General features: G+C 54.8%; 2 protein-coding genes and 1 long non-coding RNA gene across 8 annotated transcripts; 2 read left to right on the top strand and 1 right to left on the bottom strand.

The window, feature by feature from the left end:
- Positions 1–59: 59 nt before the first annotated feature.
- On the bottom strand, positions 60–24866 carry Fmnl1 (formin like 1). 6 transcript variants are annotated; one of them, XM_074045619.1, is made up of 28 exons: positions 24504–24866; positions 16126–16209; positions 14719–14832; positions 13948–14021; positions 13508–13591; positions 13043–13171; positions 12753–12770; positions 10478–10586; positions 9826–9902; positions 9573–9666; positions 8686–8760; positions 8254–8364; positions 6715–6864; positions 6078–6179; positions 5663–5915; positions 5160–5453; positions 4843–4967; positions 4153–4355; positions 3477–3711; positions 3258–3326; positions 2511–2591; positions 2307–2436; positions 1985–2148; positions 1622–1723; positions 1386–1481; positions 1012–1132; positions 764–862; positions 60–512 (listed from the first exon to the last, which is right to left on the bottom strand). In XM_074045619.1, exons 1-27 carry the CDS (start codon positions 24630–24632, stop codon positions 771–773), a joined length of 3315 nt encoding a protein of 1104 aa, XP_073901720.1. In that variant the 5' UTR covers positions 24633–24866; the 3' UTR covers positions 60–512; positions 764–770. The 6 variants fall into 6 exon arrangements, with proteins under 6 accessions (XP_073901720.1, XP_020027363.2, XP_073901721.1 ...); XM_020171774.2 differs by lacking the exon at positions 764–862; XM_074045620.1 differs by lacking the exon at positions 12753–12770.
- Positions 6057–7440, top strand: LOC141413706 (uncharacterized). The gene is made up of 2 exons (XR_012438516.1): positions 6057–6197; positions 6787–7440. It is a non-coding gene; the product is annotated as an uncharacterized lncRNA (long non-coding RNA).
- On the top strand, positions 24631–27450 carry LOC109691306 (uncharacterized). Its single transcript, XM_074044744.1, has 3 exons — positions 24631–24636; positions 24696–25343; positions 25455–27450. The coding sequence occupies exons 1-3, from the start codon at positions 24631–24633 to the stop codon at positions 25704–25706; spliced, it is 906 nt and encodes a 301-aa protein (XP_073900845.1). The 3' UTR covers positions 25707–27450.
- The last annotated feature ends 453 nt before the right edge of the window (positions 27451–27903 follow it).

Here is a 27903-nt window from a genome sequence, read left to right as displayed (position 1 = left end):
GGGATGCGCATGGTGGAAGGGATTGGGGGTAGGGGGAACGCACTGAGCGGACGCAGATCTTTTGAAAACATCTTTATTAATCTTGTATAAAAATAAGGTCCAAGGAGAGTTTTAGGGCCTGGGGGGAATGAGGGGCATGGTGCACTTTATAAGTTACAGGCCAGGCTTCCGCTCAGGCTAAGTATGGCTATTGTGGAGGGGTGGTGCTGCAAGCAGCATTTGGGGGTATGAGGCCAGCGCTGCTGCCCTTGAGGCAGGAGGAGAATGCGCCCGGGAGGCCAGCCCAAGGAAGTGGACAGCAGGAGGAGAGGGTGCTCGGCCCAGCCGAACTGAGGCCCACCTTCCTTGAGCCCCAGCCTGCTCATAGTCCCCCACCCCCTACAGAATCCACCTGCCCAAAAATAGAGGCTACAGAGAGAGGTCAGCAGTGACCTGAAGGGGTGGTCCTGGGGGGCGCCTGCGAGCACTTCGACGGCCTGTGTCTGCACGGATGTAGGGCTGGTTCCGGAGATCTGGCAGCCAAAGGAGATACATTAGTCCTTCAGGAGTCTGTCCAGAGCTGGGACCAGGCTCTAGAGCACATGCTTACCCTTCTAAGGACACCGGTTGTGTACATGTGGGAGAGGGCACTGTTTACATTTGTCAGACACCCCACCCCCCGACACATCCCAACCATGCACTGTCCCAGGGGAGGAAAGCATGATCTGCCCCTAAGGTCCCCAGAGTTGCAGTGCTGAGATCAGACACCAAGCCATCCATGTACCTGGGGGTTAGAGGGGCACCTCCTCTCCCAGGCTGGCCTCACAGAGGAGCCGGGATGTCCGCTTGCCAGTGCGGGCCGTGAAGGGCACTGTCTTAAGCACTGAGGTTTGGTGGATGGGGTGACAAGGATAGAGAAGAGAAAAAGGAAAGAAAAACAGAAGAGGTAGCAAGAGGCAGTGAAGCAGCCAGAACCCCCATGGGGGAATAGGACAGACTGACGAAAGGACAGAAGCCTGGCCAAGCCCTCACCTGTGATGATGTCTTCAATGGCACCATCTCGGTCGCTCTCATAGATGAGTGGCTCCTTCTGCTGCTTCCGTTTCAGCTCAGAGATGAGGTCCATCTGTTGTCGCCGGGCCTTGGGTGGAGACTGGGGGGGATAAACAGTTCCAGCTCCAGGATCCCTCCCACTACACCCAACCCTAGAGCATCTGCCTGGTCACAGCAAGGACTGCTGACTGGATCAGGAGGAAGCCCCTTCTTCCCTGGCCCCTGGGCACTGCATTGTCCTTGGGCAGGGCCTGTCCCTGACAATGAGGGTCTGGGGCTGGTGTCAGATGGCGATGAGGATAACACATATTCCTGCATCTCACTCAGTACCAGGCTCAGGGACAGCTGCCTACCTTGGGTGTTGGGGACTCTCCCTTGCCCAGGATGTCGGCGCCTGCTTCCTGAGCAGCTGCTTCTTTCTTCCACTGTTCCACCTCCTGCTCGGCTTTCTGAGGGACCAAGGTGGATCTTGGTGAGAGCAGCCCTCCCTCCTTCCCTGACCTACCCATGACACAAACAGCCCCTACCCCTCCCACTGTCCAGGTAAAAAGACTTCAGGGCCCTCAGCCCACCCACCAGCCCCATGTACCTTGTAGGCCTTGGTGAAGCGACTGAACAGGGAAAAGAACATGGAGGGGGATGTAGTCTTGGGGTTCTCTCCAAAGTACTCCACCACAGACTCATAGGCCTCCTGCAAGCACAGCCCATCAGCCCTACCAGCACAGACCTTTGGAGCCTGATGTTGGCTTTGTAACCCTCAGGGACACTGCCACCTCATCTCTGGTCCTCCAGGCAGTTTGGCCCCTCATTCCTGCTCCATCTTCCAAGAGGTCCCACCTGTGGCCATGCCCTCCCAGGTCTTGGCTACACATCCCCACCTAGTACTCCAATGGCAAGTACTCCATCCCCAAACCCAACCTCCCGCCACCAAGCCAGGCCAGCCCCAGCCCACCTGAGCTGTCTTGCTGTCTGCAAGCAGCTTGTCCATGATGGGCGAGTTGGTCCTCAGGAACTCCTTGAGCACCATGCAGTCATCCTGACGCACAAACTCCCGCTGTGTCAACTCCAGGCCCCGTTGCAGGGAACGCACGTCCCCCAGGACACTGTCGAGGGACACTGAGTGGAGCAGATAGGGGAGCAACATGGAGTTAAGAGAATCAGGCAGCACCCCCAGTTACATCCTGTGGTCCCTTTGCTTTCTTCCAACCAACACTAGCCCAGTGGCCCCAGGACTGAGTGCCCCTGCTTGCACCTAAGGCCCTGGAACCCCATACCTGAGCCTGCCTTGTCCAGGAAGTGCAGATCAGTGTGAAATCCTGTGAGCTGCGGGTACTTCTCAGCAATGACCTTCACCAAGTAGTGCAGCAGCGTCTGCTTGCGGTCAGTAGACTTCATCTCCAACAGCTACACAAGGACCTGTTGTGAGCCACGGCCCACCAGCCAGCCCCCATCTCCTGTGCCAGGGTCCCTTCCCTCACCGCATCCAGACTCTGGAGCCGGAAACCATAGGCTGCCCCACGCTTGCTGCTGTTCATGTAGTTGCCAAAAGCCAGGACAATCTGGAAGAGGCAGAGGAGGAACTCAACAGGGTGCTAGAGCTGAGGAAGCCCCCTTAAGCATATATTACAAGAAAGAGAAAAGGTGGCAAGGTGGAGTGGCTCAAATGGTAGAATGCCTGCCTAGCAAGCATGAGGCCCTGAGTTCAAACTCCAGTACTGCCAAAAAAAAAAAAGGTGGCAAGAAAAGCAAGCTTGCATACTCAGCCTGTTGTGCTCCTGAGTGAATACTTTAGTTTCATGACAAATTTATGTATACATGTCTCACATGTGTGCACCATTTAACACCATGAGCACACCCGATTTTATCTATACTAACCCAAAACTGAGTAGTTGCCAACATCCACTCCTAGGCTGTGGGGTTCCCACTTTTCTAATAACCATTATTTTGGTTCCTGGACACTCCACTGTGCAGGTGTGGTTGCTTTGCCATTCACACAGCAATTCCCAGAGGGGCTTAGCCCTCTGTGGGTCTCAGGTCTGCTGTTACAGACATGGCTGCTTTAGCGAATCCTCACCCCCTTCTCAGCTTGTCATTCTGAGCATGTATATGAGAAGTAGGGACATTATCTTTGTTGCATCCAAGGTGGGCAAGGCCTGGGCCTCCCTCACACTACCCAGAACAGGCAAGGGGGGGCCTGCCTCTGGCCCTGCTCCCTGGGCTCTCACCTCCAGGATCTGACGGAGTTTGTCAGAGGACTTGATAGACATTGACGCTGCAATGATGGCATTCAGTTGCTGGGAATGGTACAGGAGAGTTTATGTAGATCGGAGCCTCCCCTGTCAGGAGGCTCAAATACTCCCAAGTGCCCTCTTAGAGCCCAGGCCGGGAGATGCCTCCTCCCCACCTCCACCCCAAGCCACACCACCTGTCCACCCCGCCCACACCGGCATGAGCAGCTGGGTCGTGTCTGGGAAGTTGCCCAGGAAGGTGAGCGTGGTCATCCGCTCCGGCAGGCGAGGGATGCGGCTGAAGCGCAGCATGAAGCGGTCCTCCTCCGACAGCTCCTCCATCGGCCGCTCCTCCCGCTCAAAGCGGGCAATGAGGCTGCGCTCATACTCCGTGGGCAGGAAGCGGGTCAACAGTTCCAGGAAGTCCAGACCTAGAGTCTGCAAGTCATACCTGTGTGCGGGGAGCAGAGGGGAGAGTGGGTATTGCCAACATCTACCAGTCCCTGAGAACAACACAATGCCTCCTCCTCTGGTCCAATAAATGAACTTCAATATTTGCCATCAGCTTCAGAAAACAAGAGGTAGGAGTCAAGTGAAATCAGAAGATGGGAAGTCCAGATCCCACTTATACATCGGTGGCAAATGCCTACTATAAATCCCTCAGCCTGATTGCTCACAGCAGGCAAAAGCAGGAAGGGAGTGGGAATGTCCTAGTCTGGGCATGGACTCACAGTAATGGCCTCAGCTTTCTTGGCCTGGAAATGAGGACAAGGTTTCCTGACCAAGATGGCTATGAAGCTTGATGGGCTGTCCCACAACTGGGGGATCCACCTGATGACTCTGACCTAGCGGAGGGGCGGGGCTGCCCACAGCCCTGAGCACAGGTACTCACATCTCGATGGCCTGGCAGATCCGGTCAGCCCCCAGGTTGCCCTTGCGCAGCGTGATGGCCAGGTTCTTGGCCCGGTTGGCCTCTATGAGTGTGGCCTTGCTAGGGGCCTTCTGGGCTGCCTTGCCCTTGAGAGCACTGAGGTCCAAGCTGGGGCCTTGAGATTTGGTCTTGAACTGCTCCTCAAAGTCACTCATGTCCAGCTCCTGAGAGTGCAGAGAGAGAAAGCAGGGCTGGGTGTGGACAAGGTCTGCCACACTCCTGGTTGAGCAGCAGAGACACAAACTAGTGAAAGACAAAGCAGTGAGCCAACTTGACCACAGGCCCTGATTGGCTGAAGGAAGAGGAGAGACTGACCCAACCCAAGGGACCCAGACTCTGGCCATTAGAGCTAAAGGGCTGAACTGGCCAGCAGTAAATAGGGAAAAGGGAAGAGTATTCCTGGCACAGGCAAGATCACACCTCTCTTCTAGAAAAAAAACTAGACCCAGGAGGGCAGAGACCCTGGTTGTCTGTGAAAAAGGGGCCTAAGAGAAGGGGCCAGACAGAGGGGGAGGGATGAGCCACTCGCTTGGGGAGAGGGGAAAGCCTCCAGGAGAGTCAGACTGGATTCACCAATCCAATCTGAATGTCCACATCGTGATACCCACCAGCCCCTCCTCTGGTGCCCACACTGCCAGCAGGCCTGCTCACCTGCAGAACCTTCTCATCGTTGAGCTCTGTGAAGACGGTGCCTGTAATCTGATTGGGTTTCAGGGCCACCCAGTTCAAGAGTGGCATCCGGAACTTAGTCTGGATGGGTTTCTTGGCCTTCACTCCTGTGGGGTGGGGGAGGAGGGAGAGTGGTAAGCACAAGAGGCCAGCGAGGAAACCAGGCCAGCGAAACCTGACAGGGCAGGTCAAGGGTAGTCGGTGGTCCCCAAGCAGAGGGTCTGGAGGATTCAGAGACTGAGGCTCTGTTCCATCTCCGCCCCCACCATCCTCTACCCTGGGCGGTCCATTCCATTCACCTGGGCCCATCTCTGGGCTAGGTCCTTCAAGGGCATCAGGGGGACCTCCCGGAGGCGGTGGGGGCGGCGGCGGCACAGGCCCATCATTGCCAAGCGGAGGAGGCGGCGGCGGCGGCGGAGGGGGCGGCAGGTCTCCAGGCAACGGCGGCGCAGACGGAGGCTCGGGGCAGCCCGGGAGAGGTGGTGCCAGAGGGGGCGCCGAGGGCGGAGCTTCTTGCTGGGACTGGAGGCCAGGCAACGGGGGTGGCGGGGGCGGGGCTGCTCCCGGAACCGACTCTACTTCAAGTGGGAGATCTGAGCGGGGGAGGGATTTATCAGACTCTTGACTTAAGTGGTCTTGTCTCCGCCTCCCTGCCCTACGCAAGCGTACACGGCCCATTTCAACCCACCTGCTCCCACATGAGCCTCGCCTCGCACACAATCCAAATCTCCCGACCAGATATGCCCCCAGGATCCCCTTCCAGGCCCTGATCTCCCTCCCCCAGCTTGATGCTCCTGCACACCTGGGCTGGAGGAGTCCATGGATGCCTTTGGAGTTGGAACATCCCCACCGCTCGGGGTTGCCACAGCGCCTGGGACGATCTCGATGGAGACGGTATCCCCGGGCCCCCTCAGGACACGGATTAACCCCTTCTCCTCCAGCTCCTCCACCTTCAGCTCTAGGGCCGAGGGCCGCGCTGGGGCGGGCGCAGGCACTTTCTCAGGCTCGGAGGGACGTCTGGAGGCGCCCATGGGAGTCGAATCACTGAAGCGCTCCTACGAGCCCCAGGGAAGGGTTAAGTGCCTACCGGCAAGTTCCCTGGCACAGAGGACCTCTAGCTTCTTGCCGGGGTGGAGGAAGATGTCAAGTAAAAGCCCCAGCTGACCTGTTTTTAGGAGCCCCACACTCCCCAACCAAGCCCACGCCCCCAGCCTCACCCGCAGGGTCTCCAATTCCTTTCGGGCCAGACTTAGCTGCTTTTCCAGTTCAGCGATCTTGGCCATGGATTCGTTCTCCGCGTCCCGAAGTCGATCTGTCAGCTGTGGCACCGGTACATGGTGAGCTACCACCCGCGGCCAGGCACTGGCACCGCCGGTGAGGGGGCGGCATCAGGCAGGCCTGCCTGGAGGACTGGGGGAGGCTCCCACATCCGCTTTGCCCAACGTGCCAAGGGTGGGCAGAGCCTGGCACTTGCGCCCAAGTAAATGAGGAAAGGATAGTAAGGCACCACTGATGAGGAAGGAAGGGGGGGAGGAGGAAACTGAGCTGTGAGGGGCTCCACAACCCAGTTTGGCCCTAGTCAGGGATTGGGATCTGAGCATCCGTGACGGAGGCGCCTGCCTTCCGCCTAAGTCCCACGCAATGTGGGAGCTCGCTGAATCCTCATTGAGAAAGACACCGAAGAACTAGGGATTTGGATTCAGGTCAAACTCAGGGGCCAGGCAGATGGCTACCTCTAATTCACACCCAGAACAGTATCTGCCGTTTAGTGCCTGATGCCCCACATGGAGCCCTGTGACAGACACGTCCTGTGGGCCTACTATATGCTGGGCTGGGTTCAGGACCAGCTCTCACCAGCGCCACCTGCTCCTGCAGCTCCTCCATGTGCTCCAGCAAGGCATTTTTGGTCTCTGTGTCTTCCAACAGCGCTCCAACATCAAACACGTTGTCCAGATACGCCTGGATCTGCACCTGTAGCTTGTCACTCTCTGTGAGCCGAAGCCTCTGTCCCCAGATGGAAGGAGTAAGATGAGAACTTGGGTGAGGTGGTCTTTCCAACCACCACCTCTAACTAGGATCCAGAGTCTCCTGCCTTTTTTCTTTTTTATTGAGATATAATTTACAGACTGTAAAAATCAACTTTTTAAGTATACAATTCGTTTTTAGAACATTTATAAGGCTGTATTACCATCACCATTAATTCCAGAATTTTATTTATTTTTTTGGCAGTACTGGGGTTTGAACTCTGGACCTCAAGCTTGCTAGACAGGCACTCTAACGACTTGCGACTTGAGTCTTGCCCCTGCCCTTTTTTTTTATATATATTTTTCAGATACAGTCTCATGCTTCTGCTGGGGGCTGGTCTTGAACTGAGATCCTCCCAAGCAGCTGTAATTACAGGCATGAACCACCACACCCAACCTTTGGAACATATCTTCATTGCCCCAAAAAGAAACTCTGTACCCATTAGCAGTCACTCCATTCTCTCCTCCATGGCCCCTGGCAACCACTAATCTGCTTTCTGTCCCTATGGATTCATCCATTCTGGACATGTCATATAAAGAAATCATATAACACATAGCCTTTTGTGTCTGGATTCTTCCACTTACTGTGAAGTTTTCAAGGCTCATCCATGCTGTGGGATGTGTCAGTACTTCCCTTGTTCTAGCTGAATCTATTTTACTGTATGGGTATAGCATCTCAGCCTACTCTTCACCTTTTGTCAATCTTGGCTTTCAAAAATCCAATCCCAAAGGTCCTGCAACTCCAGAAAACCTCCCAAAGGAAGCAGGGCAGAAGCCATGGCTTCTCTGCTCACGCCAGACCAGGAAGCCCCAAGCCCTTCTGCCCACCTTCCCAGTACTAGACCTCCATCCAGAGCAAGCTCCCACCTGAGCCAGCTCCCACCTCTACCCGGTATCTGTGCACTCCCCAGTATATGCTAGAGTCAGGGCACCTGACTGAGCTAGCACTCCCAAGGCCAGACCCAGGGCCAACTAGGACTTCCAATGGCTGCGACAACAGCTGCTGGACTTGGTGCCTGTCATACACCAGGGCTACTCTAGAATTTAGAGTCATTATTACCTCTAGGATTCTCTTGTTTGATAGGTGGGACTCGGGAAGAGGAACAGACCTATCCAAGGACACATGGTTAGGAAGTGGCAAAACCAGGAAAGTTTTTTTGGTTTTTTTTGTTTTGTTTTTAAAACAAGATCTATGTAGCCCAGACTGGCCTTGAACTTGGCATCTTCCTGCTTCTGCCTCAGTGCTAGCATTACAGGCATGTCCCACCATACCCAGGTCTCAGAGGCAGGTGTGCTAAGCACTTGGACATACTCTGCCAGTGGGCAGGTGATTAAGTCAGGGGGCAGAGGGGAGGGGTGCAGGGCTCACCTCCAAGTACAGGTCCAGACCCAGGTGAGTGAACTCATATTGCAAAAAGACACGGAAGTTCATGTTCTCCACTGAGTGTACCACAATGTTGATGAATTGCATGCAGGCCACCTGTGGGTCAAGCACACCAGCAAGTCTATATCCTCTAGGATGAGGGTGCTGAGTGTCTTCTCCCTACCATTTATCCCCAAGTCTCCTTCCATCTACACAGTTCTACAAACTCAGTTTTATCTCTTTCTACTCTACTAACCCAGTTTTGTTACTTCCATATCCCTCAGTCCAGCCTCTGTCCCCCAACACCCACCCTTCCCCCAATGGCCATTCAGTCCTCACAGTTTGCTGGGGCAGAGCTCAGCCACCCAGAACCCCAGCTGCCCCTTGTACCCAATAGGACCTGGCTCAGGCCTCAGCCCCCTGGGCTCCCAAGCTCACCATGAAGTCAATGTTACTGTCCTCATTCCGGAAATATTCCATCAGCTTTTCAAAGCGGTGCTGCTCCCCACAAACCTAAGTTGAAGGAATGGCATTCACTCAGGACCCAGTGACACGCCTCCTGAGCCACCTTTTGACTGTCCCCTTTGTGCCTCTACAGGCTCCTCTCCAGTTATATCTAAGTCAGGCTGTGTCATTCCTCTGCTCCAAACTCTGCTCCCTCTCATTTTCCTCCCACACTTACTCTACACTTCCAATTTAGGGCCTTTGCACTTGCTGTTCCCCAACTGCCTGGTGTGCTCTCACACAAGACAGCCACCATGCCAAATCCCTCACCTCCCTCACAGCCTCACTCAAATCTTAATTCTCAACGAGGCCTTCCCTCATTGAGAGACCACCTTGCAGCTGTTCCCTCTCCCCCTACAACACCCTCCCCCTGCAACAACACTGACTTTTGGTTTTCTAACACACTATGTCATTTACTTTCTTATTATCTCTTCCCCTGCCTTTTTGTTTCTTTTACTCACTGATATATGCCAAGGGTCCACCCTTGCCTGATAGGCCCTCAGTAAATATCCAGTAAAGGAATGAATGAACGTGTGCACATTTATGCATCCACTCCTTGCCAACCTGTTCACCACAGTCAGCAACCCAGGGTGTCTGGATTAAGTGCAGTTTGGACCTGGTAAAGCTGATCAGAAGCTCAGCAGATCCCTGTAGTTGTCCCTGTCGCCCTTACCTGACTCTGCACCTTCCTTTTAGAACTTTCCCATCCCAGATTATCCTCTGGCTTCCCCAGATGACCCATCAGAGGTTACAACCGCCAGCAACAAGACTCCAAGCAACACTAGAGTGGCAAGTGGGTGTTTGGACGGGGACTCCAGTACCTCCTTGAAGTTGTCAAAGGCCGCAAGGATGATATCGTGTCCTCCTCGTACCAGGCACACGGCTGCCAGCAGCTCTAGCACCAGGGCTTTGGTTCTGAGGAGAGAGAGGAACAGGCAGTGCCCACAGTAAGTCTGGGCATGGGCCCAGCTACAGGAGGACAGGAGCACTGAGGGTGGTCTGGGATGAGCCTGGGGAGCAATCCTAAGAACTGGGGGACAGAGTAGGCGAGACAGGTGAGAGGTGTGACCTCACCTGGGGTTCTTGTTGTTGAGGCTCAGAGCAATCTCATTGACACAGGCTGGGTGGTTCATAACGAGGCTGAAGCCAGACTGAGGAGAGAGGAGAAGTCAGTCTTTCCAGGCAGGCCCCCACTGCCAGCACCTCCAGTATGATCAGGGACATGCCATCTGCTCTCTAATACTCTCAAGCTTAGGAAGGTCTTCTCTACATGCAACTGTAACCTCTTCTGCCTGAGCCAAACCCTAACACTGTCCCTCTTAAATTCCTTAGTCTTTTCAGAAGCCAGTATCAGGCTTCCTGAGGGAGTCCCATGAGGCCTGGCAAAGCAAGCGAGATGAACTTCACCAAATGGACCTCCAAACGGCCTGCTCTCTCCAGGGACCTGACTGTCCAGTCTTGCTTGGCTCTCATCTGAAGCACATATGTGCCCCAAGCCATGTCAAGGGGCACTCAAAGGGACCTACCTGACAGGGAGAAGGCAAAAATATGGACTTCCCCTCAACACTCATCAGCCTTAAGACCCTGTGCCAACAGCCCAAGTCCTCCCAGTTCCTCATGGGGGACAGGGTTGAGGGCCTTAAATCTCAGAACCTCAACAGCTTGTGCAGTCCCCAGTGCAAACAGGCCAGATCCCCAGTGCCCCAAGCCCACACCACCAGCTGACCTGGTAGTTCATGATGGCACGTAGACACATGATACAGACGTGGACGTCGTCCTTCTGGCTGACGATTCGGGAATTCCGCAGGGTCTTCCTGCTGTGGGCGGGGGTCAGCCTAGGGGGAGACAGCAGGGGTCAGAGCCTCAAGCTCCCCCCACACGTGAGATGGCCCCTGGAGTGAGAGGGGACACATCTAGAACCTTAGGTCAACTGCTTCCTGTCTACCCCATCCAAGAAGCCAACTGAGGGCAGGCAGGCTTCCTCAGTCTTCAGGCATTGCGGGGCATGGGGGAAGGAGACAAGGCCCTAACAGCACCTTAGCATTAAAAAGGGATGCTCTATTGTGGGGAGTGGAGAGCTGACAAAGGGAAAAGACACCCAAGGCTGGGAAACAGTCATGGGAAGGCTCCCCACAAGGTGGCGCTCACGGTCACTCAGGCTCATCTTCCATCTTGAGAGGCAGATTGTGAATGTAGACTCCTGTGGTTCCAGAACATTCCAGCTTACCACTTATTAGGAAAGTTACTGAATCTCCATGTGTCTCACTTTCATCATTTATAAAAGGAATGGCAATAACAGTGCCTTCTGTGTGTGGTGTGTGTGTGTGTGTGTGTGTGTGTGTGTGTGGTGTGTGTGTGTGTGTGGTGTGTGTGTGTGGTGTGTGTGGTGTGTGTGTGTGTGTGTGTGTGGTGTGTGTGTGTGTGTGGTGTGTGTGTGTGGTGTGTGTGTGTGGTGTGTGTGTGTGTGTGTGGTGTGTGTGTGTGGTGTGTGTGTGTGGTGTGTGTGTGTGTGTGTGTGGTGTGTGTGTGTGGTGTGTGTGTGGTGTGTGTGTGTGTGTGTGTGGTGTGTGTGTGTGGTGTGTGTGTGTGTGGTGTGTGTGTGTGGTGTGTGTGTGTGTGGTGTGTGTGTGTGTGTGTGTGTGTGTGTGGTGTGTGTGTGGTGTGTGTGTGTGGTGTGTGTGCGTGGTGTGTGTGTGTGTGGTGTGTGTGTGTGTGTGTGTGTGGTGTGGTGTGTGTGTGGTGTGTGTGTGTGTGTGTGTGGTGTGTGTGGTGTGGTGTGTGTGTGTGTGTGTGTGGTGTGTGTGTGTGTGTGGTGTGTGTGTGGTGTGTGTGTGTGTGTGGTGTGTGTGTGTGTGTGGTGTGTGTGTGTGTGTGTGTGTGTGTGTGTGTGGTGTGTGGTGTGTGGGTGTGGTGTGTGTGTGTGTGTGTGTGGTGTGTGTGTGTGTGTGGTGTGTGTGTGTGTGTGTGTGTGTGTGTGTGTGTGTGTGGTATTGGGCCTTGAACTCAGGGCCTTCACCTTGAGCCACTCCACCAGCCCTACTTTTGTGAAGGGTTTTTTTCAGATAGGGTCTCATGAGCTATTTGCCCAGGCTGGCTTCAAACCAAGATTCCCCCTGATCTCTGCCTCCTGAGTAGCTAGGATTACAGGCGTGAGCCACCAGCGCCTGGCTTAATAGTGCCTTCTTAAGAGGGCTGTTGGAACTATGAAATGAGCTCAGAACAACGCCTGGCACCTACTAAGTGCCATCTGAGCATGCTCAATTATTCTTGGGGGGCGGGGGGAAGTGTGATGTTTTCATTTTTGCAGAACTGCCGTGACTGTCACACATCAGTCCCTTGGTGATTCCGTTTCATTCCCAGCAACACTGCGAGACCCCCCACCTCCACCCACCAAGTCTCCCACTTTGTCTGCACGTTGCCCTTTTCTGTCATTGCTCAAGTATGCCTCAGTCTCTGTTCATCTTGTTCCTTCTTGCTGCAATACCCTTCCTCGTCCCACTGCTGCCTGCAAGACTGCCATCCAGCTGTAAGACATAGTTCCAGTCTCTCCTCTTCTGGGAAGCCTTCCTGATGTCCCAGGCAGTGGTCACCTCCCTCTCTGAGCATCCAGTCACTTCTCTGTCACACTGAATCCACCCCCCGTCCATAGCCTGTGAACCCCCAAAGGCAGGATGATCTGTCTTGTGGGTAATTGTCAGATAGGTAATACATAGTAAGTGCTAAAAGAAAAGGTTTGCTGAAAGGATGAATGAGAAAAAAAGACCAAAAGAAAAAAAGAATAAACAAAGAAACACTGTGAGCATTTGGGGCAGAATATGCAGTCGGTCCCCAGACCCAAAGTTGGAAGATGGGTCTGCATAACGCTCCAGGGTCATTTCCCCTCCCTGTCTTTTGCAGGAGGCTCTGTGTTAGGGTAAGGAGTCCTAGTCACAGTAGCTGAGCCCCAGGATGTCAGATGAGTGCTTCACCCAACCCACCACCATCCCCAGGTGGCTACGTACCGGGGAGAAGGGGGGCACCTGGAGGCCGCATGGGAAAAAACAAGGGGTTAGACAGGCACAAGAGGGATCCCACCAGCCCAGAAACCCCCTCCTTATCCCAGACCCACAGAGATTCCAGCCTCTAGGTGTCCCCACCTGAAGACTTCTTAACATATTGGCATCCTGAGCCCTATCTGAGACCCTGACTTTGATGCCCCATGCCTGGTTACTCCTCCCACCAACCCCCAGAACCCTGGGTGGGAGAACCCGATTCTCCATTCTCCCATCACCCAATCTTAGGGGCTACATACTTGATGGTCAGGTGGCGATTTTTGGGTACAGATGAGGCCGGCCCCTTGCTGAGATCTTCCACCGACTGCTCCAAGGGCTTGCTCTTCTCTGCACTGGAGGCGCCATTGTCTGTGCTCTCCATGTTGTACCTGGAGATGCGATGCAAGGAGCCTGGAGGCCAACACTGCAGGGGACACTTAAGGAGGGGGTGGAGAGAACTGCAGGGTGAGACAGATCTGCAGGAAAGACTGGGGTGGGAAGGAGAGGCTATGTTATTGGCTCCATGCTGAGCACAGTGAGGGGGAAAGGCAATGCCCTTCCCTGACCAGGACAGGCCTCAGGAAGGGGCTCTCTAGGGGCCAAGTGCAGGGTTCCCAGGTGGGCTCAGGTCAGGCTGTGTGGAACTGTCAGAAGTGGGCAGAGCTCAGGGATGCTTGGATTGAGGCTTTGGGAAGCAGCATGAGGGCCACAGGCAGGGGGCTTACGTGACAGAGCACTGGGCAAAAGCCAGGTACTCAAGGAGCACATCCAGGCCACAGTTCTCCTCGTTGAGGAACTCCTGCACCCACCTGCAGGGTACAGGAATCCCTGAGTTCCAGCTGAGAAATGGGCACCAAACAGGCACAGCAAGGGCCCTTAGGTGCCCTTGCCCCAGAAGATACCACCACACCCCATCACCAAGAGATCCAGTGGTGCTAGAGAAAACTGGGTGCTTGGGCAGAACCCATGGCCCAGCCATGCTCTGAGGAGTGGGCCTGAGGCTGGGAAGGAACAAAATGGGGAAGCTGCCAGACCTCCACCTGGCAGTCGTCCACAGGCACAGCCCTGTGCTGGGACCAGGGGAGCTGGAAGGTAAAGACACAGAGGCTGCTGGGAGGCAATTTTCCTAGTTCCAGAGGGGAGATAGACCTGAGCTCTGGCTTACCCAATATGGTTTGTCCTCAGAGAAGTCTCCAGCTCCCGCAGCACCTGTGTGGACTCCTGGACTCGCCTCTTAAACTGGGGGCCAAGAACAAGGAGTCTGGTGGGTGGAGCTCAGCCTCCCACCCACATCCCGAGGCAACAGCCAATAGTACCCACCCCCAACTCGCATGCAAGGCCTTCCATGCTTGGCCTACCTCACCACCTCCACACATCTGCCCAGCAGAATGAACACTCGCAGGCCCCATGCGCAGACACGCAGGGTGCACACAGGTACATATACACACGCATATACCCTCGTATCAACATTATGGTGTACACACGGACACACAGGACACACATACATTCAAACATGAACACACACAGCCACGCACAGCACCCTGGATGCACAGATACAGGACACCCGTACATGGGCACATGGGCTTCTCTCTCATTCTGTCTTGCTCTGTCTCTCCAATACATGGACTTGGGTATACATAAGCACATATACACATCCATAAATAGACACAGAACACACAAACCCGCACATCTATGTGTGGACGTGAAAGGTGCACATACTGCAAGTACACACAAGTATATGCATGTAAGCACATAACAGGACAGATAAACTGTGAAAGTGTTCACCCAGGGCACTCTCAGTCCCTGATAAATACACACTTACACACACACTCACACACTTACACATGCATGCACTCTCACAAGCCCATGTTCCTCTAGCTGCCCAGGGCTTAGAAGGAACAAGGGAAAGAGACAGAATAAAAGGGGAGACATATACCCCCAGGTTGGACATCCAATCAGCTGCTACCTTTCTGCTGACCCCACCAGTATCCAGGTAGCTCTTCAGCTTCTGGATGTAGGCTGCTGGGGGATTCTTGACTTGAAACCGCTCCTGGGGAGATGAATAGGTGTACAGCCAGCCAGCCAGAGCTACCCCAGGACCATTGACCAGCTCCCCTTCCAATGTCCCCTTCTCAGCTCTGACCTAGGGTTTCAGGCTGTCTTAAGATGCTCTGAAATAACCAAAGGTACAAACCTAAACGCATCAGTCTCAGGCCTCCCTTGCCCTTCCACTGCGGCCTCCTCGGGTCTAGCACTGCCTCAGGTGGAATGCAGAGAGCCAATCCTGCCACCAGTCCTGCCCTGGGAGACTCAGTCAGGCCAGTAGGTGGCATCCTCCCTATTCTGCCCCTCCTGGACTAAGGCAGGGAGTGCCAGCTCCCTGGCAGGCTGAGGACCCCATACCCAGGACTGCACCCCAGCTATCCTGTTCACCCGTGTTGGTAGAAGCCTGTGTGCACATATTCTTTTGTGTTCCACAAAGCAACTCCTAACTCCCCCAGCCCAACCCCACCTCTAGCAGACCCTCACACAGAAACAGGGACCAAGACAGAGGCTTCCTACTCACAAGAGCGCCCATCCTTCCTAGTACAGAGTCTCTGAGGCACTCCCCACCTCTGCCTTCAGCCCAGCCTTACCCTGGACAGATGCCCAGCCAGAACATCCCATTCCATTCCATTAGCAGGAGGCTTCACCAGACCCCAGGGAATGCTCTGGCTCCCAACTACCTACCCCCAGACTCCACTCCTCAGCCTGAAGCAGCCTCCACCTCTTCCCTTGCTGAATCTGGCACCAGCCAGGCTCCACTTTGCCCCCTGAACCCCTAAATTAGGACAGGGTCTGTCCTCCTGGTCCCAAAAAACTGGAAAGGCAGGAGTTGCAAAGCAGAGAGCCCAGGGCCTGAACTGAGATCCAAAGGCAGAAGTCTATACTGACTGGCCTTAAGGGCCACTGCTTGGCTGCATCTCCTCTGACCCCACAGGAAAAAGACAGGGGTGCCTTCCCCTTCCTCTCCCCACTCAGTAGGCTAATGAAGATGTCCAATCCAGGACTGCCCTTCTTCCCCAAACTAGAGTAAGAAAGTCAAGAGAGACTCTGCCCCTGCCAGCTCTTCAGGACAGACCCAGCTCTGCTCACAACTTACGAGATTTCTGGGGGAGACCTCTGTCCAAGGGAGGAAGGTATGCAGAGTCCCACAGGAGCCCCCAGCACCTCCCCAGATACTACCCCAGCCTCTAGACAGGATCTCAGCCCATGGGCTCCCCCTCCTGCCAGCACTAGCCTGTTCAGGGCAAGGTGCCCAAATGGCAGAAGCAATGGCAGCTGAGCCCGTCCCAGCACCCACCTGGTCACAGATGAGCTCCCACTTCTTCTCATTGTCATACTGGCTCAGCAGCTGGACCTTGTCTGGGGGCAAGTTCATGCAGTTCTGGGGAGGGGGAGGACAAAGGAAAACTCCCTGAGCCTGGTGTCCTAACATGGGAGAACAGGCATTTTCCCACTAAGCTCTCTCAAAAGTATGTCATCCTCTCAGCCCAGGGGATAAGTATGTTATCCAATGAGAAAACTGAAGCCCAGAGAGATGGAGCCCTTTCTCCACGGCACAATAGCTTGAAAAGGACCCAGATTTTTTTTTTTCTTTTTTTTGAGGCAGGGTTTCAGTGTGTATAGCACAGGAAAGCCTGAAACTCACTATGTAGCCCAGGCTGGTCTCAAACCAGCGATCCTCCTATCTCAACCTCCCCAGTGCTGGGATCGTAGGCACGCTCAGCCATGCCAAGCTCTCCTAGACCCAGGATTTGAATCCAAGTCTGACTGTGTTCTACTACCCTACATACTGCCTCCCTGACAGGTACGGGCATTCGCTGGGTACCTCTGGGCTCCAGTTTTCCAATCTGTGATAAGGGGGGGGCATCATCTTTTCCCCCATCCAGGTAGGAATATAACCAGAAAGTCATCTCTAGCCAGGTATGGTCAGTGGACATTGCCTCATTCCCACATGGCACCAGACACCATCTGTGCACAGACCTGGCCCAGGGCACCAATGCCTCAAATACCAGCAAAGACAGAAGCAGCATCCATCCACATCCATCTCCAGTGCCTCCCCCAAATCCCTTCAAGGAGGAGAGAGATGGAGACAGGCCAAGGGGACAGAGAGCAGCATGTCAACCAGGCAGGGAGCTCCAGGCAAGTGTATCACTGCCACAGAGGCCAGGGTTGGGGAGTGGGGAGGACTTTAGGGACAAAAGGCCAAAACACATCAAGCATGCTGGTGACCCCACAGCCTCAGTCCTTCCCTGGCCACAGTGTCCCTGTCACCACAGAACAGATATACAGCCCAGCTCAGGGCTGTGGAACCAGTCAGGCGCTATTAGAAGTAGGGGCTCCCTAGACTCCAGTACTGAGCAAATCTCCCCAACAGGCTCAGAAGACAAGGCCAGTTCATCTCAATTTAGTAAACCTAGGGTTCACTGAAGTTCTAACTATGTGTCAGGCCCTAAAAGACAGCTGCTGCCTTCACAGAGTTCTCACTGGAGATGTGGGAGCCCCCGGAGAATCCGAGCCCAGCCTTGGGGAGGCTCTTGTCACCAGCTCTGGTGGTCAAGACACACCCTCCGTCACGTGGCCCTGAGGCAAGGCCACTGCTGGAGCAGAGAGGGAGTGGTACCCGCCTGAGGCTCCTGAGCCAGCTTCCTCTCTGGGGTGCTTTGTCTAGGTCTGGGGCTCTGGCCAGACTTCACCCCAAAATCACTGCCTTGAGTCAGCCTCACATAACAGGAAGCTGGGTGTTTGGGGCCCCACTGCCTAAGCTTTCTGACTGGAGCCCTGGTTGAGAGGTGAAACTGCCCACTCACCAGACTCCCGAGCCAGCTGGGGGTGGGGTACGTCGTCCCTGTACCCCATTGCGAAAGTGAGCCTGGACTGAGGAAACCACCGTGCTCATCAACCACCCTCCCCAGCTGCCTGAGGCCAGGCCAGGTCCTACTGCAGGAGGGGACCATTCCCCAGGAAGGAGCCTTCAAGCTGAGGACTGGGGGCTATACTGCCAAGGGTCCTACAAAGCCATTTTTCCCTCTCTTGTCTCTCTGATCCATCACCACGCTATAGCAACAAAGGACATGAGGACTGAGGTGTGTCAAGGCTGGGGAAAGGAGGAAGCAGATACCAGGCAACAGCAGGACACTCAGCCAGAGCCAGAATAGAGAAGGGCTTGAGGGGGACTCTGAGCCCCAGCAGCTCAGCCTTAGAGGGGACAAGCACCTCCTGACATGGAACTTTCTGGGCCCTCACCCACCCTAGAAACCTGCCTGGGTCTGGAATGGCCCAATGGCACCTCTAATCATAATCATGACCCAAAAGCTTGCCTCTCCTGAATGTGCCAGTGCCAAGCACTGCTCAGAGCTCTGCATACTGCTGACACCTTCCATATTCACTGCCATTGTTGGCACCCTTATCATGCCATCTTACAGGTACAAGCACAGATCACTTTAGTGATCAATGCAAGGTTACACAGATGAAGCCAATAAGAGGAGAGCTGGGTGGTTTTGAGACACAGCCCTTGTCCACACCCCCGGGAAAGTCCCAGGGATAGTGCTGGCAAGGGGAGGTCTCTGCAGTGGCCTTGTGCACCTCTTCCAACAGTAGTAGAGGATAGGGTGCCCCTTGCCCCTTCCCCATCTGGGCCTCCTCAGGCCCCAGGCCCACGTGCCAGCCTGCCAGACGTGCTAATTTTAGGCTCCGAAATCAGAAATAGCTCTGACAGCACGGAGCACTAATTAGCAGCTGCTCTCGGGCTATGGCTGTGCCCACCGGAGACGGGCACCCAGGGAGTGGGAGAAGGCCAGAAAATGCCACTCACTCAGGGTGAGGTGAGGCCACTCTGAAAACAGGAACAAAGCCCTAGACCAGGGCCCTCAGCAAGGAGACAGCCCCATAGGATGGGAGATGGGAGCCAAACAGAAGACTGGCTGACATTGCTCAAATGGGACTGGAAGGGACAGGCAGTCCAGATATGTGAGTGAGGGTATGCCTGCCTCCTGAAAGAAGGATGCGGGGAGGGGAAGCTGTGTCGTGGAGGGACCAGAGCTACATTCAAAACACTCACACTCTGGGCACACCCAGACCTACAGCTTCCCACCTTCTTGAGCCTCAGCTTCCTCCTCCACAAAATGGGCACACTGCCACCTGTCCCATCACAGAGCAACTAGGAACTCTCATGAGAAGCTGGAGTTTGATGACATAATGTTCTTCAGTGACCCAGCACAGTATCTCACAGCTGTGGGGTCACAGGGGTCAGTGGGGGCAGGGGAGTCCACAGAAGATCCCAAGATGGGGATGGTAGGGTGAGCAGAAGTTTGTGAAAACATCCAAATAAAACAGGCTTGGCCAAACATGGACTGACCCTTCGGCCCCTTTCCTTAGTGTTTTGGGTCAGAGGAGGAGGGAGATGGGATTCATCTTTTGGGGTGTGGCCAAGGAAAGGAGCTAACTCTCTACCTCTTCCTATTAGAGTGTATGGCCATCATCGTCCTCCCTCCCTATCCCTACCTCCAGGGTGTCAGAGGGACCCTGGCCTCCAGTCCCTCCAGCCCAGCCCCTGCAGCCTCATATTTAAGTCCCTGCCCTCAGCACCACCCATCTGTGTTGACTTCTGCAGCGCTGTCCCAGGAGACTGAGGGCTCTGTCCACATCTGGACACAGCCACACCCTCGAGTTTCACTTTCAATTTGAGCACAGTTTAGACCCCAAACCAATAGCCCACCCTCTCCCCACAGCCCCGCCCCTCAAGCCCAAGGATGCCCTTGAATATGGATCCTAATCCCAATGTCAGGTCAGAAGCTGGGACCTCCCCATCTTCACCCACCCCCTCTAGCCTCTGTGTGGCATCAACCTTGCCTTTCAAGCGTTCAGCACATCTGCAGAAACAATCAATTGCATCCACTTCTTAAAATCCCCAGATACAGACTTTCTAGAGCTCTTACAAGCAATCCCAGGTTTAGAGGAAGCGTGATGACCTGCCCTGCATCAGGTGCTGAGAACTCCCAAAACTAACAGCTTCTACCATCTCAGCTCCAGGGACCCTACAGCAGGGACAAGGACAAGGAGGGTGAGAGCCAGAACAGCAAGTCTTCTCATTTAATCCAGGTTGGTAGGAGAATAGTATCAATAATAACAAATACTCTCAAAACACTTCCTCTGGACCAGTGCCGTCCCAAGTACTCTACATCTGTTAACCTCAACAACGAACCTTTGAAGCAGATACTAGTATCACTCCCATTTCACAAATGGGAAACTGAGGCACGGAGGGGTTAAGGAGACCTAGATGGGCGAGTTAGCTAAGAAGACTGGTTTCCTTAGAAGAAAGAGCACTGAAGTCTGGCCCCACAGGGGTCTTCTGCAGACAGCCTGGCCCCAGTACCCCCATCTGAGGAACTAGGAACAGCCAGAGCCTCTTCCTGCCACCCAGCACCCTCCACTTCCTGTTGTTGCCCACACTAAGCTCTTACTCACTGGGGAACCCCCCCCAGCACACCCTCTGTGGGGAAGTGGAGGCCTCACTCCTCCTCATGTGCACACTGCTAGGTGCCGTTAGCACCACTGCCCCACCCTCCAGGAGAGCTGGGCCCCTCCTCTCTCGTGGTTTCCGGCCACCAGGCACTGTATAGTCTAGGCCTCACTGTTGCTGACCTGTGTAATGGCAGGGAGGCTGCCTGGCCTGTGATGGCTGCAACCCTGGGGGCTTCTTGGGGTGGCTCCATGGCCACCTGGAGTGTTCTTGGGAAGGAGAGAGAAGGGCCCCAAGATGGAGAGGACCAGATCACTTCCTTTTGCTCACAGTGGAAATCACTTATTGACACTTGCTCCATACCAGGCATTGTGCTAAGCACTCTATTTAATCCCCTCAATAAGCCTAGGAGGCTAGCATATATCTTTATAATAATTCTGTGACTTACATGTAAGGAAAACTAGCTGTTTCTGTAGTATAGAGGAAAACTGAAGCTCAGAGAGGTTAAGTAACTTGCCCAAGGTCACACAGACAGTAAGTAGTAAAAATAAAACTCAGTGTCCAGACTTCATGACCCCCAAATCCAAAGACTTTCCCCCACCTTTCTCCTGAGTAACCCATGTCCCCTCAAAGGCAGGGAGGCCCAAGCCACCTTCTAGAACTCTGCATTCCCATGAAAAATGCAGAGGTGACCCCAGAGCAACCCCACCTGCTCCTGTCCATCTTGCCCAGCTCTGTCAACCAGTCCCAGATACCACTGCGAATCATGGCCACTACAATCCCTGTTTCCAGGTCAATATGTGCCAGCCCTGCCTGCTGGGAATGTCACCCACAGCCTCTGCCCAGCCTACCATCTGACCACAGGACGACAGTGCGATCATCGATGGGAGACACAGAACCTGAGGGACACCCCCAGCTATACACTCCAAACTTTATCTGCCTCACTCTCAAAGGCAAAAGAGGAGCAGGCCTGGAGGCACAATTTGGTCACAGGCCCATGGAATGGAGACACACCCCCTTCTACAACCAGCCCCAAAGAGGAAGGGTCCCAGCTACAGGCAGGCCCACCTCCTGCTTGGAGCTGTCCTGACCACCCCACACTACCTGGCCAAGTGCCCAGTTCCTGGGCAAAAGGGCATCCCAGGGGCTAGACTCTCCCCAGGCAAATTCCTCTCCAAATGGCACAGTCCCCTCGTGAATGTCAGCATTCAAGATATCCAGGGATACCTCTCCTGGCACCTCCCCTATCCCTGTGTCCCAAGGCCACAAGCTCCTTTCTGCCTGGCCAGATCAGGGGTGCCGGATGCACAGCTGTACACATGGCATTCCTGGCAGGCCATCCGAAACCCTCACCCCAAATGCCTCCCAGGGAAGGCACAAAGGCACTGGAAGACACCCAGCCTTGGGCACAGCGTAGGAGAGGCGTGAGCTCGGAGCCTGGCTGGCTGGCGTTCCCACCATCACAGCAGGCCCAAGGAGCTGGGCAGCCACTACTCCTCCACGGTTGCTAAGGCAGCAGCCGGAAACCCTAGCTCAACCTTCTCTTCCTCCCCACTCCCACTGAAAGCAGGGCACCTCTTTCTCTCACTGCCTTCTTGGGAAGGTAGTACCCCACCATCTAAACTTGCATGAGGAAAGGGCTCCCTGCACCTCCTGCCTGGCTGGCGGCCTTGGTGGTGCCACTCCAAACCCATAAGAGAAGTCCCATGGCCAGGAGAGGAGAAGTTTGTGGTTTTGGGACCCTATTCCCCCCGACAGGGACAGAAAGACCAAGCTGAAGTAACAGGAAGAGGTCCCCTAGGGCCACATGACCAGACCTGGGGCTTCTCCAATCAATACTGGGGGATCCCTAGGGTGGTAGGTCCCCCTCAGCAATGTATGTTATTTTCTTAGACATACACTAAGGACAGAACTCAGCTCTGGTCCCAAAGGTAGGGGGTCAGATGGAGCCCCACTCTGCAACACCCATGACCAGACCTGTGAGTTCAGTCAGGTCTTTTGTTTGCCCTGGGCAACCTTAGGCAGAGGTCAAAGCTGTCACCTTGGGGTGGGGTTCATGCCCCTGCTGGTGGGGAGTGAGAAGATCCAGGTTCTTAACCAAGTGACCTAAGGTTGGGGTCATCCTGCCCACAACAGGACAAGAGATGAGTTGAACCCTCCCCAGGAAGAAGGTGTAAACCCACTGTAGTTCCTGAGGACCTGGGGGTGGGATCCCTGGTGGGTGCTGCTGCCCCAAATTGCTACTCAGCCACCAGGATACCCCCTGAAATCCATCCGTGGGCCTCCCCTCCATGCCTGGTACTCCCCAGATGGCTTTCAGACTTTTATCGGAGTGACCCCGCCCTTCCTAACCTCACTCCTTCAAGTGATTAGGAGGGGATGCCCAAGATGAGGGCCACAGTACCATCTCTCAGGCAGATGGGGGAGGGGATGAGAAATACAGACACTCCAGTGACATTCTGTGACAGACTCAGCCAGTCAATTACAGCCACAAATCCACCCAGGGAAATCAGGTTCCACACTTGCATCAGAAGGGCACCACTTGACTTTTGGATTTTCCACTGGTCTGAATTATTCATTCACGCGGCTCCTCCCCCATTAGTGTGCATAACAAAACAGACTGGACCTCACCCCCAAAGCCTGCCCACCTCTATAGATAAACTCACACTTGGGGAGAAGAGAGACCAGCAGCCCCCATTCAGGCTGGTGGGAATCCAGGGACCCACCATCAACTCAGGCGCCCCAGATGGCCCTGGGTTTGTGTCTCCTCGTGCTCCCTTCTCCCATCTGCTCAGCTCAGCTTTGCCAAGGTCTGGGTTTGGGGCAGAGGGAGTTAGGGGTAGGTTGAGAGATAGGGAAGTCAGTGGCTAGCCTGGTGGGAGGCTTCCCTGAGTCCCTTCTCCTCTCCTAATCAAACAAGTTGCCTCCACAAGGACAGACCCCACCTCTACCACAGCACTCCTCCAGACCCTCTTAACTTTCTCCTGGTGGGGGAGCAGCAGTCACAATTCTCAGAAACTGTTAGGAGATGACCCTGTTGGGGCCCTGCAGAGGATTTATCAAGTAAAGCCTAATGACTGGCTGGGCATGGGTGTGGGGGAGGGGATGTCTATGAGGGGCAAAGACTGAGCCAGCAGCACTCTGCTGCCGGCCCCTCCCTTGGGACCCCACCCTCAGACCTAAAGCGCCAGCCTGCTCAGACTGGGAAGTGGCTCTCTCTGGGAAACAGCCCAGCCTTACTGCTGTCACCCAGTGTCCATCAAGGGAAGGCTGACAGCAGACAGGCCACCAGGCCAATTAGTTAGAGAAAGGAGCAGGGAAGAGGACTGAGGTAGGGAGGGGGAAGTGAAAATGAGTCGCCCTTCCTCTTCCCTGCTTCTGCTGCCTACCATCTCAGAGACCCCTGACTACACTGGAGAGCCCACCCGACCACACACGTTTTGATTGCTCCAGGCTCAGTCCGAGTTGATGGCTCCCTCCCAAGTGACCTAGACTCAGCATCCCCGACCCCTGCCGCCACCAAATTTCCCAGGCAGGTGACAGTGGAAGGGGGGCTTCCAGACTTTTGCTCCACCCCAAGTCAGAGTGACCAACCCCGGCTGACCCCGCCTTTCCTAGCCTTACTCTTAAGTGCTTACTTAGAGGAGAATGCGCTAGATAAGGGGTGCAGGCACCCTCTCCCGGGCATATGGGGAGTGAGAAACACAGACACCCCCTCTGCACAATATGACAACCCAACTCCCAGCAGCTCAGACAAGCCACCAGATCAAACCAGGACAACTCTAGGGCTTCACCAGGACCAAGTCTAGGGCTTCCAGGAACATTAAATTGTGGCCCTTCCATCTTTGACCCTGAGGCACAGAAGGGGAGATGCTCCAGATCCTCCGCACCAGGCTGCAGGGCCTGCATGCGGTGGGAAATAGGGTGCCAGGGGCCCCTTTCCCATCCTCCTCACAGGACATTTTTAAGACCTTTAGAGCCAGCAACGTGGGAGGGGGATGTCTTAGGGAGACAGTCTGGGCGACTGCAGAAGAAAGTTTTGGGGGGAGAGTGCTAAGTCACTCCGAAGAAAGCCACTGTCACTCCCACCCACTGGAGGGGGCAGCGCTGGGCTGGGGATCTCCAAGCGGCACCTGAGCGAGCCCCCGGGGGCGGGGACGCGTGCCGAGCCCCTGCCGCCCCCCGCCCGCTCCCTGAGCGCACCGGGTCACACTCACCAGGACCCGGGTGAACCTCTCCTCCAACTCCCCGGCCGCAGGCATCGGCTGCTTGGGGGCGACGGGCTGTTTCGGGGGCGGCGTGGCGGGGCCCGCAGGTTGCTCGGCGCTGCCGGCCGCGTTGCCCATGGTGGTCCCCACCCAGCCAGCCAGGCGCCTCCAGCCTCGGAAATCCAGTTTTCCGGGGGACAGAGACGAGGCTCCCGGCGCGGGGGGCGAGGGGACAGCGACTGGCTGCTGTGGCGGGGGCTCGGCGGTGCGGCGCTCGGTTCAGCTGCGCGCAGGGACCGAGGCGCGGCGTCCCATCGGGGCGGCCCCGTCCGAGGGCGCGAGCTCAGGGTGGGGGGAGGAAGTCAGGCTGCAGGCCGCCGGGGCCAGAGGGCTGGGCCGGGGGCAGGAAGCTGCGGCGCGGGCTCCCCCCTCGGCGATTTTCGAACTTCTGCTGTCGTTCCCGGTGCGCGCAAACCGCAGTTCGCTGCCGCCGCCGCCGCCGCGCACCCAGCCCCAGGGGGGGCAGGCTGCAGGGAGGGGGGCGGGCGCCGGACGCTGGCCGCTGGCCTGGGGTCCTCAGCAGCCATGGCGCGCCGCGGAGGGGGCTGTAGACCGCTGCACCTGCCGCGGAGGGGGCCGCCGGCGCCGATTCACCTGCCGGAGCCGGAGCTGACCCAGGCGAGGCCGCGGCGGCGGCGGGCGCGCTCGGCTGCTCCTCCGGGTCCTAGAACCGCATGTCTCCTCTCACCCGGAGCTGAGATGGGCGAAGGGGGTCACAGCCTCGGATTGGAGGGGGCAGACCTGCGGGTGGAAGACTGTCCACAAATGCGGGCGCCTTGGAGACCTAAGGTGGTGCGGAGTTGGGGCACAAGGGCTGCGGTCTCCCTCTCATGTTCCCGGACTGAAAAGGTGGGAACCTCCTTCCATGCCCCCCACCTCTTATATCTCTCCTCTGTTTAGCCCAGAGATGAGCTGAGGATCAAAGGGAACCATCTGCAAACAGGATCCCCAAACAGGTTGGGGAGCACAGGCCTGGCCAGCGGAGACCCTCACCACCTGTGCCACTTGACCAACTGTGCCTGTTCTGACATCTCCAGTGGCTTTAGAATGGGCACCCATGGAAAAGGGCAAGCTGGAAAAGCTGAGTACAACCAAGGTGGTGTCAAGGAGAAGCAGAGCTGTGAGGAACGCAGAATTAAAGCCCGCTACTAAGCTGGGAAAGGAGCAGGCATGGCAGAAGGTGGGGTGGGGCTGTGTTACCACCAGGGACCTAGGGTGGTCTCTCTTCGTGAAACATAGTAATCTCGGATTTCTGCTAACTACAGAAATACTCTCAAGCTCTTCATCTCGACAGCGACTGGCAAAGGTAGGTATGGATGTCCTCATTTTAGAAATGGGGAAACTAGGCTCAGAGTGGTTAAGTGACTTGTCCAGGGTGCACACCCAATAAAGGACAAAACAGGCCTCCTGTTTGTCCACTTCCAAAATCTAGTCTTGGAGTTGCTGGCTGTCCTGGTCCTTCTTACCCAGATTTGGGGGCAGGGGGAGTCAAGGCTCTTTTCAGTTGGTCCTCTCACTTCCTATTTACTTTGTGGGATCCCCTCAGATTGGGCCCTCCCTCCACTACCAGTGCCTTGGGGAGGGAAAGCCCACTAACTGAGCCGTGGATTTTCTCCAGGACAGTCCAGGCTAAGGCACATAAGTGATTCTGCCTCTGATATGTCCCTCCTCCTGTCCTGGAATTCAGAACCACTTACAAGAGTTTAAGCAGGAGCTGAGAAATTAAATATCTAATATAGAGGAAGACCCTGCATGAGCCAGCCCCTTCCCCCCAGGCTGACCTGATTTAAGCCTTTCCTCAAGGTCACCAGCACTCCAGGCAGTGAGAGATGAGGTCCCTATTTCATGTCCTAGTCAGCCACCTCCAAGATGGGTCAAGGCAGGATTCTTCTTAGGCCTGCTGGGAAGGGGATTCATTCCCTGCCCATGGCACATCCCTCATCCTGGAACAGACCAGACCTTGCCCTTGGGTGTTTGCCCTTGAAATTAGCTGAAATGTCTTTTTTTTCTTTTCTTTCTTGTTTTTTAAGAATTTAGTTGCTAGCCGGGCACCAGTGGTACACGCCTGTAATCCTAGGTACTCAGGAGGCAGAGATCAGTAGGATTGTGGTTCAAAGCCAACCCTGGGCAAATAATTATGAGACCCTATCTTAGAAAAAACCCTTCACAAAAAATGGCTGATGGAGTGGCTCAAGGTGTAGGCTCTGCATTCAGGCCCCAGTACCACAAAAAAAAAAAAAAAAAAAAAAAGACTTAGTTGCCAGACTTGGGAGCATGGCTCAAAGGGTCAAGTGCCTGCCTTGCAAAAGGCCCTGAGGTCCTACGTTCAAACCCCAATTACTGCAAAAAAGAAAATTAGTTCCTAATTTCTCAATGGCTGCCTTTCAATTCATCAACAAACTTTTCCTTAGCTGAGTGCCCAGCACTGTGTATAGTCCTGAGAAGCACAGGACTGATGTGTGTCTGATGAGGAGAGTTCCTGTCCTTGGCAGCCTAATACAGAACAGGCTCTAGACTCATCTCAGGGACTGGCTGAGATGGCCTGGGAGGGGTTCATGCTTCCTCTTACGCAGAATTACTTCTTTGAGGAGCCCTGAGAGTCTGGGAGTCTGCCCTACGGCCAAAAATTGCAGCCCCCAGGGATGCTCTAATACAGTCATTGCCAGCCTGTATCCTCAACCCCTGAGGTCCTCAGGCATTGCCACTCACCCACTCACACTCATACACATATACACACCCAAAGCCTGGGAGAAATAAGGCTAGACTAAGTAGGAATTCTTGTGTGGAAAATTGCCATTTCAGCAAGCCTGTATTATGTCTCTCTGGTGCTCACCAGAAATATGAATTACAAAAAAAAAGGAGAAAATGTAATCAGTTATCCATTAAATTTGGTTGGCTTGGCAGGAAGTATTTTTCCAATCATGGTCCACAGAGGAAGATAATTCTTCAAAGAAGGCTTGATGGTCAAGTTTGGAGCCAATGCGTTAATGAATGAATCTGTGCTGCCCCCTTCTGAGGACAGGTGGTATTACAGCTAAGAAAGGGCGAAGCTCCCAGTGGTGATGGATGGAGTCACAGCAGGGGTGACATTTCTAGACTCTAGTCACCATATCACCTCTGATGAAGGGATTGTGCATTCACTGGGGACCTCAGAACTAAGGTGACTGAGCAGATTTCTCCAGGAATCTCTCCCTCATCATTATTCAGTAGGTGCCTCTTTATTGTTACCATAAACTATGCAAAGGGGTTTCATTGTGATATTTAATACACATATAATGTACTCTGCTCAAATTCACCCCCTCTATCACTTTTTGTGTCTCTTAAAAGGGTTATCCTGGTGTGGTGATGT

The sequence above is a fragment of the Castor canadensis genome, chromosome 11 (genome assembly GCF_047511655.1).
Source record: "Castor canadensis chromosome 11, mCasCan1.hap1v2, whole genome shotgun sequence".
Taxonomy (NCBI): Eukaryota; Metazoa; Chordata; class Mammalia; order Rodentia; family Castoridae; genus Castor; species Castor canadensis.
The sequence above is the reverse complement of the archived record's forward strand: the minus strand, read 5'-3'. Positions and strand labels throughout refer to the sequence as shown.